Below are 16,528 nucleotides of genomic sequence, written 5' to 3' on the forward strand. Positions count from 1 at the left end.
ACTTCTCTCATATTCCTTTTGACGACAAACGTGCTCAATACGTTTATGAATTAATAGCAGAAATGTGGTTATGAATTTGGTTTTAATCAAACAGAATTTTCATAAATTCTAGTGGTCTCTATACCTAATTCATCAGAAAGCAGACACTTTAATTGAGAATAAAGTTTTTAAATACTGTCTTTAAATAATGGATTTTGACATTAATTGAATTCAGTACACAGTCCCTCAGGTATTTAGTTTTTAGCTTCTCCAAAACGTTAAAAATCAATTTATAATGTCCCATGCATTTTGTAGTATGTGTCTCTCATGTGTGCATGTGATACATAGAGCAGGGTAGTGTTGAGTGCCTTTACTTCACATTCCAATGAAAAAGAATTCACTGAATGGCTCCTGAACACAAATCAAGAAAATTAATTTCCAGGATTTGAGATATTCTGGGGGTCACAAACAAAGTCAGAATTAAGAATATGTATTTGCAACCAACAATACTTCACCACTATGTGATAAATGAATGAATGAATGAATCCCTCTAAAATTATTTACACACATCAATAAACCAAAAATCTGATTTCTTTTTTTTTTTAGTTTACTGATGACATGTGATGTTCCATGAGATTTATGGAAATCTGTCTAGACAAATCCAAAACAAAGCCTCAAATAAATATCTATAAAAAGAAAACATGAAACAAACATAGCAACCCAAATATAACAACATCATTTTCATCTTTAGGCAAATAATATATAATCAGGACAAGAATATTAAATGTATTTTCTTTTCCTGTTCCAATCATGATTTTCATTGGCATTGTTGTTGTAGTTCCCCCAGACGCCGCGTAGTGACGCTGTGAGGTCGTAAACCACCCTTTCTTGCATTGTCAGTCACTTCCGGCAGTCACTTCCAGCACTTCCGGCTCCGTTGCGACTCAATCACGTCCCGTGACTTATTCTAGTTTATTCAGGTTTCATTATTTTTTTGGAATAAACCCACTGCGGCGGCGGACTCTGATGGCGCATACCGATGTGAACACGTCTGAGGGGCCATAAATGTGTCGTTAAACTTGTGACGGACGAATCATGTGGAGAGTCCACGGTTTTGTTGGAAGAGGTGAGAGAAACGCCAAATACACCGGAGGAACTCACACTGTCATTGTTGTTTCTAGTCGGATGTTAATTATTAGTTAGTACGCGTTAACTGTTTAACTAGCAGTGAGTGGAGGTCTGTGTCAGTGGGTGGTGCAGTTACTTGACACTGGCAGCAGGTTTATTTTTGGTTGGTGTCAGTTCCTTTTGTACGGACATGTCTGGCATTTATGTCTATTTCCAAACTGTATCACTGAGCTACATCACTATCCTGCTATCACATTAGTTTGATAAGTGATTGTATGGTCTTGCTGATATGCTAGTGACACCAGGGCTACAGCAATTGATCGATTAGAAATTGATAACTTGATAAAAGGTCTGCTATATTTGTTAAATGATTTCCAATCTGATTTATACAATCAAAATCATAATCAATTTAGCTTGTGACTATTTTGTGGTTTGTTTGATCCTCTTTGGTGGTAAAAATGCATTATATGGACAAAACAACTACATGATTAATAAAGTAAATAATGGACAGAATATTCCATTATGTAAATACTTATTATTTGCAGCTCTATGTGACTTTATAAGGCTTTATAAAAACCTGACAGAGAACCTAGCATAGACACATATACCCTGTATGGTATTTAGTAAAAAAAATAAGAAGGTAATAATGTTAAATGTAGCTTAATTTGATAGCAAGTGATACTAGGGCTTGGATCTTGCACAGTTTTGGACCCCACTCTCTAAAATTTGTATCACACTGTAAAATGACCTTAATCTTCAATATACCTAGAAAAATTAAAATAATATATTTTCATATGCATGTAATAATCCAACAAAAGACAGTTAATACAAATGAGTTAATAGGTGATTAATACATTGGTTTCTTTTGTTCATAAACTTACAAACTAACTTATCTTAAATAGCTCTCAAATTACTTAAAATACAAGCTTTCTGTACAAGAATTTATAGAACAAGAGATAGTGGTCTATTCATGCATTTTTGTCCATGGGATTTTCTGCCTTGGTTCAGCCTCATGTCTTTTGAACAGTGACCATTTAAAAAAATTTTCTCCTGCCACCTCGCAGTTCTACATCGATGCCATGGCAGCGCCCCCCTGCGACTGACCCAGAGCCACCACGTGGAGGATGAAGTCTTCAACAGCTCAGCTGTCCTCTCCACCTCTCGACAATCCTCCGACAGCAGGTGTTACACATCTCCCTGCTTTATTTGACACTGTCCAGATTATTAAGTGAAGGGGGGGAAAGAGAAAATGAAAAGGCCTGAGCATTACTTTGAGCTCTGTATTTTCTCCTTCAAACTATTGGTCGTATTGGCTGATAAAAAGAGAACCTTTGAATTAAGATCAAACCTCAGACACTGCCCTCATCTCTATCCGTTCTTATTCCTTGATCCCTGTTTGAACCTGTGCCTTCTATGTAGCTCATTCACTGCCACATTTCAGCTGGTTGCATCATACAGTAGCATCTGCTGGGAAGGAAGATTAGTCGAAGGAACAACCACGTGTCCTAAACAGAATTTTTATGACATCTCCGTAGCACGGACTGTAAATTGAAACAAAACCACATTGTTGATTGTTTTTTTTCCTCTCAGCTCTCACAATGAGCAGGATGGAGGGAGGAGGAAGAAACACAGAACCTTTCAGTTTGGCTATGCTGAGCTTCCACAATACACAGTGCTGGATGCTGTGGGATGGGTATGTCTGTTACTGCATCAATTAGAAATGTTGAACCAACCACTGCCAGTCCAACCTATGGGGGTTTGCTGATATATTGACATGCAGTTGTGTGATGTTGTAAAACAGGCTAAATCATTGTTAAACATGATTACAGAATGAAAATGTGAATGCCTCCACTTGCAGTTTCCAAACAAACAGTTGAGAAAAAGGCTCAAAACACACACGTCATTTTCAAATGAATGTCAACTACTGTTACTAATAAAGAATAATAATATAATGCCCTGTTTTGGACTTTGACTGAACAAAGCATTGACACAATAGTCGGTTATTCTGTTTGTGTGAAAATATTGGGTTATCATACAGACAGGATAAGTGATGTAAATTATGTCATGATGGTTAGCAGGTTGTTATGGGTAATGATAGCTGTGCTAGACTACTAACAGCAGCAGGTTGAAGTCCTACCCAGCAGCTCTGATGTCTCTCCACAGGGGGCAGCAGCAATTCTGTTTATGCAGATCTGCAAGAGGATCCACTCTCGGTTCTCATCAGGCACAGAACCCGGTCTGATCCCTGGAGCCTTAAATGCCCCCTCTTCCCTGCCAAAGTGTGGCTACCGCATCCTGTTGGAAATCTGTGAGTACTTTTTTTTTAGTTATTGTAACAAAGCAATAAATCCACAAATTCTTTATCTTCATGTCAATTCATGAGATGTGTTTTCAGAATAGATAAACAACGTCTGTTGTTTTTCCCTTTCACTGTGTTGCACAGTGTCCAGGCGTGATGTCCTGCCCAGAGGAAAGAGATTATTGTGCCTTCAGGGGGCGCCAGAGCGACAGAACCAAGATCAAACCAAGGCTCATCAAAGCAGCAGCAGCAGCAGCAGCAGTTCAGGTGGTGCCAGTGGTCACAGCAGCAGTGAGGGTCAGACCACATGCAGCTCCATCTCTGACCACCAGAGGGCACTCCTCAACCAGAATTCACCTATACCTGGTTTGTCTTGTACTGTGTTATTTTTTTTAGTTGAAATGGAGTTTGAAGACGGTGTATTATGAAATCTTATATTGTGTCCTAGTATTTGTGGGTGCAGTAAAATAAATAATACATTCATTATCGTAGACACAGAGGAACCACTTCTCTCGGCATCCCATCCTCTCCAGAATGACATCAACACAGAGACTAAAGATGCTTATCACAAGGTTAGAGTTGTCTTATATTAGCTTATGAGAGGGTTATTTTGAAGAAAAAAGTTATTTTGTTTATTCTTCCAAAAGATTGACTGGTTTGTCAATAAATATTAAAAAAAAAAAGTCGAATCCTCTTCTGTGTTTGCAGGACATGTCTGAGGAGAGGCTGGAAGAAGCAACAATGCACCTCAGACATGTGGGAGACAGCAGTGTGTCCGTTATTCTCAACATCATTGGTAATTAAAGAAAAAAACAAACATTTTAAACCAAATACACCCGCACTCTCTTGTCTTTGGTTAATATGTAACATCTCTGTGTCCGCTGCAGGTCTAGAAAGTGCCAAGAGTGAGAACTATGAGGAAGCATTCACCTGTTTTCTCGCTGCAGCGCAGCACGGTTACACTAAAGCCCAGTTTAACGTTGGTGTGTGCTATGAGAAAGGCAGAGGAGTCAGCAAGGACAGAGAGAAGGTGAGAATCCCGATGAGTGAGTCATCATTCTGAAACTAATCATCATTTCTCTTTGTGTATATCAGATGTCAGTGAGGCCCCCTTTACATCTGGCATTAGATTGTGTTTTCTATGATCACATAGCGATCGGATAATGCTACACCGTAAGCATTTCAATGCCAGGTGTAACCAAGGCCTCAGAGATTATGTCTTATTTTTCCAGGCTCTGTATTACTACAGAGAGGCAGCAGGCGGTGGTCATGCACAGGCTCAGTACCGCTATGCAAAGCTTCTCCTAACCAGCAGAGTGCAGAGTTTAGAGGAGCTGAACACGGCCATCGACCTCCTGGAACAAGCTGCTGCAGCTGGACTCACAAAGGTAGAAGTCATGAAACTAAAATCTGGGAATTGCAAATAATTTGCGTCGCATTCATTGCTGTGAAACAAGTATGACGTGTAAACCATTAATAATTTAATCAGCAACTTATGGTTTTCAAGCCAACTTGTAGACAAATGTGTAAATAAGAGAACTAGTGAATAAAGTAAAGATTCTCCTGCTGTCTTGCATTGTTGATTTTTACATTTTTCCCACAGATCCTTGAAATCTTTGAAAGTTTGTGTATTTGGGGGATAAAAAAAAACTGATGTCAGGGAAATGCAAATTCCAAGATCTCTGCCTCCCCAAAGAACATTGCAGAGTGTGCTGCGAATCAATAAAAGTGGACACCACGGGAGAAGCGGCTCTCACAAGTTGCCTTCCCATCTTAAGCCGTGTCAGCACAGTCAGTTCTTGAATTTGAGGGAATTAGTCCTGAAACTTTGATTTCAATTTGATGTCAACCAAGGTGTGGGAACCCTGTTTTTACGATACAGTCCTTTTCGCTCATTTGATGCTAAATGTAACATGGTTCTGTTATTCAGGGTGAGACATGTCCCGTGACCTGATAAACCATGTATACTTGCATAATTTGAAAACACAAGAATGGAACAAAATGAAAAACTCAAACAATCGAAAGATATGAGTAGTTGTTTGGACTAAAACCACCTCCCCTTTTTAAATGTCTGTCTCCCTTCAGGCTCAGCTCTGCCTTGCATCAGTTTATTCCCAGAAGCTAGTAAGAGACGGGAGCAAGTCTGTCCAGTACCTGAAGATGGCAGCACAGGACGGGGTGAGTTCCTTTCTAGATGATTCTAGGTTTTTATCAATGGCCTTATTTGTGGGGGGCCCCCTCTCTTCCTCCATCCCCATGCAATATGTCAGCTCTTCTCATTTAGAAAATGTTTCTCAAAGATGAAATAACTTAACGCCTGTTTTTGTGCGCAGGATGACACTGCCCTGCTGTTCCTGGGTCAGTGTCATGAGCGTGGTTTTGGGGTGCAGCAGAACCTGAGGACTGCAATTGAATTCTACAGACAAGCAGCTCAAGCAGGAAACGAGGAGGCTAAGAGGTTACTGATGCCTCCTAATGGCACAGATGTTAAGGGTAAGTACACATTTTGATATATGAGTCCCTGCCTTTGCTTTACTTGTCTCTGAAAACACGGCGATCATTTCTGTGAAGATTGTCGCTTGATTTCCTTTCTGTCTCTCTTTCCTCGTCAGTGGGAGATGCCGTGTTGCGCTCCATCAGTTCAGCCCCCTGTTTCTATCAGCAGCTGCAGCAGCCGTCGCTCTCCTCTCTGGCCAGTCGTGTCCCTCCCTCCACCAGTCACCCCACCACCCTTCCTGCCCTGCCCCACTCCTGGAGCACTGGGAGCCTGTGTGTGTCTCAAACATTGTCTTCTGCTCCTCTTCACCTCCACCCCCACAGCACAGTGGGAAGAACCTGCCAGTGGACAGTGGGTATTGGATAGTTCTCCTGGGGCAGTGCTGGCCAAACTAAGTACTGTTAAGAATGTACTGTTTTTTTTTTTTATGGCATGAATGGGGTTTTTTTTGTTGGTTTATGTTTTTTTACATGAGTGGAAAAAGTGTTTGGATGGTTGTACATAATGTTGAAGTCTGGATTTGAGTGAAAAGTTTTGTACTACTTTAAGAATGTAAGTGTTTTTTGTTTTTTTGAATACTCTCTGACAATATTATGCGTACTGTGGATCCTCTTCTATAGCTATGCTTCTGTTTCGTACATAGTTTTATAAGCTTCCCTGTAGAATGTTCTCCTCTGAGAGTGTGATCGATGTGCCTTCATGTGGGTTGAGATTCTCAGGTGGTTAATGGTGTCTCACTGTCCTTTTGACGTGGGTTTAATCACTTAGAGGAAAACCATCTTCATTTTGTCCCCTGTGAAATGTGCTTTATGTAATTGTCATGTTTTAACAGTAAATGATACAGTTTCTTTACAGGTGAAATAGTTCTGAGCTGTGTGTAAATGTAATGTGAAGAAGGGAAAAAAAAAAGGAATGATGTTTAATAAAAAAAAAAATATCCGAAATCCTTAAAAGATTGTTTGTTTACTCAGTTGTTGATACGACATTTACTGAACATCCTCAACCAGTGTTTCCAAAGATGAAGAACTACCGTAACCTATTTCAAAACATAAATCACGACGATAGCAGACGGACGTAGGATGAAAGGCGGGGTACATCCTGGACAGGTCACCAGTCCATCACAGGGTGTAAAGCATGTATATTCACTCACATTCACACTTATGGGTAATTTTAGAGTCTCCAATTAATCGCTGCATGTTTTTGGATATGTGGGAGGAAACCTGGAGAAAACACACATACTCAGGGAGAACATGTAAATTAATTTGACTAATTTTAACAAACCTGACTTGATTGTTTTCACTATTTTAACAGAGAAAGACGTACGACTGCAGATCAAACATCCTGAAAAGTATACATTTACTAGCCACTTTATAAAGTACACTTGTATCATATAACAAATGAGTCAGTCAATCACATGGCAGCAACGAAGCATGTGGACATGGTCAAGGCAACCTGCTGATATTTGATATTTTATTTTATTTTATTTTTTTAACTTACAACTAATGTGGCTTTAAACTTCGAAAAACCCTTTTTTAGCAGACATTTTCAGGGGGCTCAAATAAAAAAAGGGCACCCCCATTAACTGAAATGAAAAAAAAGTACAGTCTTATATTTTTTACTATATTCCAGTAAACATACACTCATGCTGGTGTTTATGTGACTGCAGCCTCAAATAATTACAGCCTTAATCTTATTTTTGAGCTTTTAATTAAAAGCATGATCAGTGAGGCATAAAAAGATACAAATAAATAAATAAATGAGGAACACAAGACTACATCACTGTAACCCATTCATATTTCAGCAGATCACTTGTATGACGTCAGACTCTGATGATGTGTGATTTCATTATCTGACATGCAAAATAACACCGGCATTTTTTTTAGTATTATTATTATTATAATTATGGTTGCGTCGTCTTTATGCGCCGCGCGTGCTGCGTCCTCGCCTCTGATTGGCTGCGCAGGCCGAGGCTCCACAGCGCCGCGACGCTCCGGGATCCTCTGGCGCAGAGCGAAAGCGCATCCTGTGGCCGCCAGCGGAGACGCGGGGCGGGCTGTGGCAATGTTGTGATGTGATCTAATGCGGGCGGCCGGCTGCAGCTACGGGCGGACTTGGCGCTTAAAAGCGGCTGACGACGTCGGCCCCGCTCACCATTGTGTGTCTGAGTGCATATGTGCGCGTGTTTGTCGTCCTGGGAGCGGAGGCGCAGAAGCCCGGAGGCTGAGTGAAGCGGTGAGTGGGATGGGGATGCGCTCCACTCCCAGTGCGGCTGTGATGAAGCTGGAAGGATGCTAAGGATTCTCCGCTTGTGTTCACACATCCGCGGGTTTCTGCTGCTCCGACATTATAAACCTCCACCTTTAGCAGAGCCAGGCTGGACGTTCAATACTTGACATAAAAGATGATTTAACGCAGATGCAACACTGAGGGAGTTCATTAAAGGGAGGTTTCGCGAAGAGAAGAGGGGGGGCAGGTGTGGGGGGGTGTCTACTCCACCCATGACATCATCGACTTTTTCAAGTTCATCTTCTCCTCTGCCTGAGCTTTCATCTGTTGCATTTCATTTCTGAAGCGTCGATTTGCTTTTACAGGAAGTAGCTCTAAAAAAAACCGAAAAGGATGACGTCTCTTCACAGGCCACGATCTATCTCAGCATTACTTTTCATGATGATTCTCTGAAGCATTAATACGTTTTTCTTTTTAGGTGACCTTCAGATGAAAACACCTCAGCCCGTGTAAACAAGGTAAGCAGATCCTGATCCAGAAATGGATCTCCTTGTTTTATCTCCTCCTTTATAATCATGCTTTCACACCAGGAAAAAAAAATCCTTTCATATCTGAATGAAATCCTACAACTATAGCTGCTAAAACCTCATGAGTGACCTCTGGTGTTACTGAGCACAACAAATCTATTCAGGACAACTGTTTGACTGACTTTGTGTGGCGAGTGTCCGGCAAACTGCTGTGTCATTCTGCTCACTTTCCTCCCTGGACGGACCATCTTTCCTCCTCCCCACTCCCCTTCACATCCTGTCTGCCTTCCACTTTGTTTAACTAGTGAGAGAACGAGAGAACCATGTTTGTGTGACATTCGTAGTAGTAATAATAATAATAATAATAATAATAATAATAATAATAATAAATAGAATAAGATGATCCTGGAGGGATGAAATGCTGTTTGTTTATCCCTCTTCTCAGCATTGGGGGTTGTAGCGTGGATGTGTAATGACTCCTCTGAGTCACAGCAACATGTTTGTGGTGCTCAAAGCACAGTTTGTGTCTGCTTGTATGTTGTTTCTCAGGCTTGTAGCTTTCAGACCAATACATCTATAATTGAGCATGCAGATGAAGGTTTAGGCAAGTGGTTAAATGCTACATATACATATAAAAACTGGAGTCATTATGTGTTAACGTGGGGACATTTTATTTGCAGTGCTGATTAAAGACAGCTGGTTTCCTGTTGCTTCAGTGCCGGTTTGTACCTGTTGACACTGAGAGCAGATTCAGCACAAACGAGGCTGTTGTTGTTGTTGTTGTCAGTGACAGAGCGACAACACGACAGCCACCCATGGCGAGGAGGGCAGATAGGGGCCCTGCATGAGCAAAGTGCACCGCCCAGGCATTGTGATCCGGCCAAAATTCTGCCTCTGTCTGTTCCCAAGATCTTGTCGTGCTTTCAAATCTGCTGCGTTTGTATTTTCCACGTTTCTGAGAAAAGGTGCTGATGATGATGACTGCAGCTTTGTGTGTGTGTGTGTGTGTGTGTGTGTGTGTGTGTGTGTGTGTTTCCACCTGTATTTGTTGTTTGCTGCAGCTTTCCACAGGGCAGTGTCCTCAGTTCAAATCAGACAAAAGCAGAAGTGACAGTAATGGAACTTAAGTGCATGTGCATTCGTCTTAAGATCACAACGGTTCTATGCTTCTGTTTTTTCCTATTCCCCAATTTGCATTCACCTCCATAAAACCTGATTCTCTCAGAGATAAGAGACACGACCAGCCAGTTAGCAAGAGCCGGCTGCCACTTCTCCTCCCCATAGACCTGCTGCTGTAAATGTCAGTCCTGGACAAATACAGAGAGGCTCTGACTCCCAGCCCAACTCTGACCCTGTGTGTAAAATAGTGACAGAGGCTGGAAAATAATCTGGTCAAATTACGAATCTCAAGGCTTGTTTTGCTGCCAGAAGACTACATCCATTTATATATGGTCTATGGATAATATACAATACAGTATACTAACCCTGTGCACTAAGTAACCCAGTGGCTATTCCGCTATACACTAAGCAACCATTAGCCACATAAAGAGGCTTTGAAGCATCTTGTAACCACAGTGAGAGACTATTGCTGTCCTCAGTGAACAGACACAGAGGATTGTGATCAATGCATTTACCCATTTAAATATGATGTGAAATATTTGAATGGGACAAAATCTGTTTGGCATTTTTTTAATTCACATTACTAGCGTTTGAAATGATGCTCTTCATGAACGTCAAGAAATAGAATTCCCTACTCTTTGCAAATGTTTTCACTTGGGTTCCGATCCGCATTTATGATCAAAGAAACTAGGTTTGATGCAACATCTTTGCACACATTTTGCTTTAAAATGCCTCTGTAAACTTTCATAATTCCATTGACACATTAAACCCTTCACTGGCTGACAGCACGTTAGAATCTCCACCGTGTTTTACTGTAGGTGTGATCATCTTTTCTTTTCTGTGCTTCAGTTTGCTGCATACACCATAAACAAACTGGACTGTTTCCTTTAAAAGGCTTTAGCTTCATCATTAGATCATCGTCCCTTCTGCCCTTTTGTGCCTGTCTTTCTATAGTGTTCCCTTATTTGATTAAGTGTGCATCATATGGTACAGGCTGAAACTCCCACTCCAGATTTCTACGTCTGAAGCTTTTTGTCACCACATCCTGGAAGAGGCTTAATACATCTATGATTCATAACTTTCCAAACTATTGAAAAAGGCAGTTCAAGATCAAGATCTTGTAGCCTTTGCATTAAACTGTTGTTCATTGTTTTGTTTTGTTTTATTTTTACAGTCAGCAGGTACCAATAATTGTGTTTTCTGTCATGTCAATAACTTGAAAGGGTACAAATACTTCTGAGCATGACTGTAATATAGAATATCACCTTGCTATTATGTGTATATCTGATTAAACATTGTGAAATAATTCTTGAACTCTGCATCTGCTCTATCATCAGCTCTATCACCGCAGTGTATTCCCAGTCAGCCATGACGTCGGTACAAAATCCTCCACTCTCCCGCTCTGGCTCCTCCCCTTCAAATGTGGGTTTGGCCAACCGAAATGGCCCCTCCTCCACCCCGCCCACCTCCCTCAGTCTTCGTTCATCGTACAACCAGCTGCTGGGGCGGGATGTCATCAAGGAGACCGCGGAGACGGGAAGTTCGGCCACCTTGCCAAAGAGCCGTCAGAGGTACACAATGACCAGCGTGCGGAGCGCCATGGGGATAAATGACAACCTGTCCTTTAAAAACCAACCTGGGACCAGAGGGAGGGGCCTCCCCACCAAGTCCTCCTCCAGCTCAGCACTCTACTCCTCCTCTTCCTCCTCCTCGCTGTTTAACGCCACCAACCCCAAACTGGCTAAGAATGGGGCCAACATGCAGAGACGAGCCGAGAGCCAGCAACTGGAACTCAGCCGGGCCAGCACTGAGGGCAAAATACACAATGACCTCATCAATAACCCAACCTCGGATTGGCTGGAGTTCGAGAAAGACAACTCGCTGCAGCCTCCATTCCGTCGGAGGACCAAGAGCTTCTTGGAGTACCACGGGAAGGGCTGGGATCTAGACCTCAACACAGGAAACAAAGAGGAGAAGGAGGAGAAGAAGCAGCAGCAGTGTTCTCCAGAGAAAGAGCAGGCCAGTCCTGCCAAAGAGAGGGAGAGCCAGAAGGAGGAGAAGCCCAGGACCAAGCAGACCTGTCAGGAGGAGAGGGAAGAGGTGGCACCGGTGGTGGAGGAGGAGGAGGAGGAAGAAGAGGAAGATGACCCTACACCTGCCACAAGACAACCCCTGTTACCAGTGGTGGTGGAAGCCCCACTTTCCTCCACGTCCTCCTCTTCCTCCGCCAGCCCAGAGTGGATCCCTGACAACCACAACCTCCTTCAGAACCAAGCTCCAGCACATGTCAGAGAGGAGCTCTGTGTCCAGGCTCCGGCTGCTAGTCCACGCAGTCCTGCAAAGCCCCCTCGCAGCACCCAGCCCCGCGTGATTAAGGTGGAGCTGCACCCCAACAATGAGAACCAGTTCCTACAACAGTACCCACCCTCCTCCCCCAAACAGGCAAGAGCTGCAGAGAGGAACACCCCAACCAGGAGCCGAGCACCATCCACCCTGCCCGAGCCAGAACTAGAACCAGAACCAGAACCGGAGACTGGACTTCCCAAAGTGGGTTTAAGAATGGACATGACTCCAGATTCTCCATCAGAGGATGAAGACTCCAGCTGGACCACCCTGTCCCAGGAGACACCGTCTCCTCAGACTCCACAGGAAGCAGGTTGGACATGAGTGTTTGCCTGTTCACCTGATCCGCAGCCTTTGATCATGTGGTTGTAACGCACTCCTTTTGCTCCCTCTTTTTTTCTCCCTGCCTCTTTCTACCTCCTGTCTGATCTGGAAGTTTGTCAACAGCCTCTTTGTAACAAGTCACACCAGGCCACTGTGAGCGCTCTCATAATGCAGGAAGTGATTAGAATACTGCAGAGAAGAGGATGAGGAAAGAGGGGCGGAGAAAAAAAAAAAAAAAGCTGAGCTGAATATAGCACAGGACAATGGCCAAGGTTGTATGACAACGCAATAGTTAGAGTATAGGTGTGGAGAGAATTGTTATAAATCGGAAAATGGGGGGTTGCTCATTTAATCGTACCACAAGGGACGAGCCCTGGGGTTGCTATGACAACAACAACTATAGGGACAGACTGACCGTCTCAGAAATGTACCCTGTCCATCCCTGTTTGTGTGTAGCCTTGTGTATGTGCATATGTCACGTTCAAATGTGTATCCACAGAGCCTGCCTGTGGGCAAATATGTGCTTTTGTGTTGCTGTCATTTATCAGCAGATGTTTGGAGTGAAGGCGACCTGCCACCAGGCTGGCGGGAGATCTCCGACTCCTCAGAAGTCTATTTCTGGCACGTCCCTACCGGCACCACACAGTATCACCGACCTGTTGCCGCAGGCAACCAGTACACCGAGCCTGACGCTGAGAGTGACCCACAGCAGGAATCGCAGCGCTCCCTCGAGCCGCCCGCTGAGGTTAGAAGAACCCATCGCCGTTGAGCTTTATGTGCACAAAGCTGAGGATGTCCAGCGTCAACAAGCGTGGGCGTTGTTTTTAAATCAAGACTGAAGCTTGGAAGTTAAAAATCCAAAATGTTATTTATTCAAGGACAAATGTTAAGTGCTGTGTTAATCAGTTATATTATATTCTGTTCTTTTTCTCCAAGGAAGGTGAGAGAAACAGTGCAGAGAGGGGATTTGGACACAGTTGAACCCTTCACCAAAACCTGAAATTTCACATAATTATACTGAAAAGAAATAACTTACCATAACTTAAAAATGTCATGATAGGCTCTCTGTGGAGCTGTGTTCAGACAGGAACCTTAATGATTTCAGAATTTGGTGGTTTAACTAGCAAATATTATAAGCTCAGGTCGATGTGTTTGAGATGCTTCCCATCGTCTGTGTGTGTGTGTTTGCTGCATTTTTGACCTGAACCCTCCGTGTGTTCCACAGCGCCCCAGCAGTCTGATATCCGACAGCTCGGTTGAGCCCGTCCCCTCCCCGTCGGGCTCCTGCATCTCCTCCTCCTCCACCCCCTCGAATGATGTCACCTCTTGTGAACCAGATCTCAGCACCACCACCTGCACAGCCAATGTAAGACACACTGCATCACTGATTCCTTCTATTTTATTGGTTGGGCACAGTGGAAATGTTATTTCTTGATATCCTTTATGGTTTTTAATATTGAGAACTGGTCTTTCCAGTTTCTCAGTTATCTAAGTAAGACTTTTTTATAGAACTGTTTAGTCTGCATTTCCTCTGAAAAGCTTGACACCGTCATTGATTTATCTCGGCTTTCACTGCTGCACTTATTGGAGTCTCTGTCCAGGACAAGTCTGAAGTGCAAACTCAACAAAGATGAACATCTCTCGTGTAAAATATCTGACCACGTGTGTGTTTTTGTTCCAGGAGCTGAAAGACTATCCCGTGTATCCAGATCCCAGTCTGAAGGCATTTGAAGGCGCTACCCTCCGCTATGCTTCACTGAAACTCAAGTAATGCACACACACACACACGAGTGCTATTTCTTGCATTTTAATATCCGATTTCCTTGAGTGTTTGTTATATCTGACGATTCTGATGTTTCCCTGCAGCCCCCCAGCCCAGTTAGAGACAGTCGACCTAAACAATGCTTTCTCCAATCCAGAGGAAATGGTGAGATCAAAACAACAACAACAACAACATCCATCACACACATACTAAATATTTCTGCCTGGAATCATTTCACTAATCAAACACTTTTTACTCGACAAAGTCAGCAGTAATGTCCAAAGACTATTAGTAGTAACATGCTATATTACCTACAAGTGGCCCTGTGCATAACATTTGAGGTAAGGTAGGTCTCTATACTAGTGTCTCCTCCTCCCTTCCTCTCTCTCATTGTTTGTCACAGTGCCACTCGGCGGTAACTGGGACTATTACACTGTCAATGTAGATTTTGCTGCCTCCATGTGGAAGGATGGTGTATAGACATGTTCAAGTGTTCGCTCGTTGTGAATGTGAAGTGGTGGAGAGAGAGAGAGTTGTGCGTTGAGTCGCTCTTAAATCAAACCACAACTTATGAGAATAGATTGTTTTGACCTATTTAAAAAAAACGTTTTGCTGAGGATATATTTGATTATTTAAACATTTAAAGGTCACATGTTTGAATGCTTGACGAAAAATGTTATATGGTACGACATCCAGAAATAATCATCATGAATCATGTTTTTGTAAAAAGTCATTGACTTAAGTTAAGCTCTATATTCTAACATACATATTGAGATTGTAATTCATATACAAGAACTTCCTTACTTACTACTAATAAGCAATAATTCTGAGGTTATTGAGGGAAAACACTTAGTTAATGACTGACTAGTTGTATAATAAGGCCATGCTGAATAAGGCATTAATTAATAATGACCAATTAAGAGCCAATATGTTACTAATATGCATGCCAATAAGCAACTAATTAATGGTGAATATGTATTCCCTAATCTAAAGTGCTATTGTACCGTTAACAAAAATAACAAAGTGTGAAAAAGATGAAGTGTTTTTTTGTCCTATAGTCATTTCCAGTTCGGTCTCTGGGCTGGGTGGAGATGGCAGAGCAGGACCTGTGTGAGGGGAAAAGCAGTGTGGCCGTCCACCACTGCATCAGACAGCTGTCCTACTGCAGGAGGGACATACGAGACTCAGCCGGGGTCTGGGGAGAGGTCAGTGTGTCAACAGCGGCAGTTGTTATGTGCAGTATTTACACTTACGCTGCAGCTTCCTCCTGACTCGTTGACCTGTGGGCAAACAATAAGGCTTCGTCACATTTAACATGTCTATAATGCAGAATAAATGGTTAGCCACAAAGTTAAACATCACTGAGGGGAAGCGGAGTGTTGTTTATGTCACGGTTTAGTAAACAAGATGTGCATACATATTTATGAATTTAACTTTATTCCTGGCTGGCAATGAAACAGCTTGTTATTTCCTTTATTTTGGGTCTGGAAGTATCAATGTGTGACAAAAAATTGAAGAAGTCAGGAAAAATAAATAGAATTTAATAGTATTAATTTTAATTTTAATTGCCGAATGAACCAGCCATTGGGCCGTGAACCACCAGGTTGTGAACTGCCTCTGTCATACGTGGTCTTGCAGGGTAGAGGGATGCTGCTGGTGCTTCAAGACCGCATGCTGACCCTTGTTGACCCCGATGATCACAGTCTGCTTCACTCTCAGCCAATCAGCAGCATCCGTGTGTGGGGCGTCGGGCGCGACCACGACAGGTGGGTGGAGAGGACAGACGTCTTTCGTCTTTGATTGTTTCCAAATGTCTAGCAAACAAGAACATGTAGATGCTACTGCATACATACATACATACATACACAGTAACACACTATGGATTGCATATGTGAAACCTTCTCGCTTTTAGGTGCTGAATCAGAAGTTTTACCTCATCATCAGAGGTTGTAATCAGCCTCATTATTAATGAATGCACATTTGCACAAACTCCACTGAGGGGAAAAAAAACCCCCAACATAATTATACTTGTGTTTTCTCTTCACACTGAGGTTCTGTGGGGTTCTCAGTCATTTGGCCTTTCACTGATGAGCTGACAGTGTGCTGATGCTAGCACAGCTGCACATGGAGGGGGATAAGCTAAGCCCTCGTTGGTGTTAACCCCTCAGGGTCTTCATTTTGAGCACATCCGGATACGGATGTAATCTGCATACATGGGTGATTTTAATGTAAATGTTTATGTATGAGGCATATTTGCATAAGTGCATGAAGTGTGCATGTATTTATTGAACTTAAACAGAAAATCCACACACACCACTGTGAAG

The 16,528-nt window shown here is 42.6% G+C and overlaps 2 protein-coding genes across 3 annotated transcripts in view; both read left to right on the forward strand.

Annotated features, from left to right (window-relative positions):
* The first annotated feature begins 899 nt into the window (after positions 1 to 899).
* dele1 (DAP3 binding cell death enhancer 1) lies at positions 900 to 7,010 on the forward strand. Its single transcript, XM_058648942.1, has 12 exons — positions 900 to 1,105; positions 2,172 to 2,289; positions 2,698 to 2,800; positions 3,271 to 3,415; positions 3,551 to 3,772; positions 3,899 to 3,978; positions 4,115 to 4,202; positions 4,294 to 4,436; positions 4,639 to 4,794; positions 5,492 to 5,584; positions 5,740 to 5,899; positions 6,019 to 7,010. The coding sequence occupies exons 1-12, from the start codon at positions 1,075 to 1,077 to the stop codon at positions 6,267 to 6,269; spliced, it is 1,590 nt and encodes a 529-aa protein (XP_058504925.1). The 5' UTR covers positions 900 to 1,074; the 3' UTR covers positions 6,270 to 7,010.
* Positions 7,011 to 7,907: 897 nt separating this feature from the next.
* The window catches only part of LOC131472373 (amyloid beta precursor protein binding family B member 2), a 58,025-nt gene continuing 49,404 nt past the window's right edge, over positions 7,908 to 16,528 (forward strand). The window contains exons 1-9 of one of the 2 annotated variants that reach the window (XM_058649474.1): positions 7,908 to 8,135; positions 8,608 to 8,647; positions 11,113 to 12,431; positions 12,991 to 13,187; positions 13,668 to 13,808; positions 14,124 to 14,209; positions 14,309 to 14,369; positions 15,263 to 15,409; positions 15,843 to 15,970. In XM_058649474.1, coding sequence (XP_058505457.1) covers positions 11,144 to 12,431; positions 12,991 to 13,187; positions 13,668 to 13,808; positions 14,124 to 14,209; positions 14,309 to 14,369; positions 15,263 to 15,409; positions 15,843 to 15,970 — 2,048 coding nt within the window. In that variant the 5' untranslated portion in view covers positions 7,908 to 8,135; positions 8,608 to 8,647; positions 11,113 to 11,143. The remainder of the gene's footprint in view (positions 8,136 to 8,607; positions 8,648 to 11,112; positions 12,432 to 12,990; positions 13,188 to 13,667; positions 13,809 to 14,123; positions 14,210 to 14,308; positions 14,370 to 15,262; positions 15,410 to 15,842; positions 15,971 to 16,528) is intronic. The other variant, XM_058649476.1, reaches the window with a different exon arrangement.

Source organism: Solea solea, chromosome 14, assembly GCF_958295425.1.
Source record: "Solea solea chromosome 14, fSolSol10.1, whole genome shotgun sequence".
Classification (NCBI taxonomy): Eukaryota; Metazoa; Chordata; class Actinopteri; order Pleuronectiformes; family Soleidae; genus Solea; species Solea solea.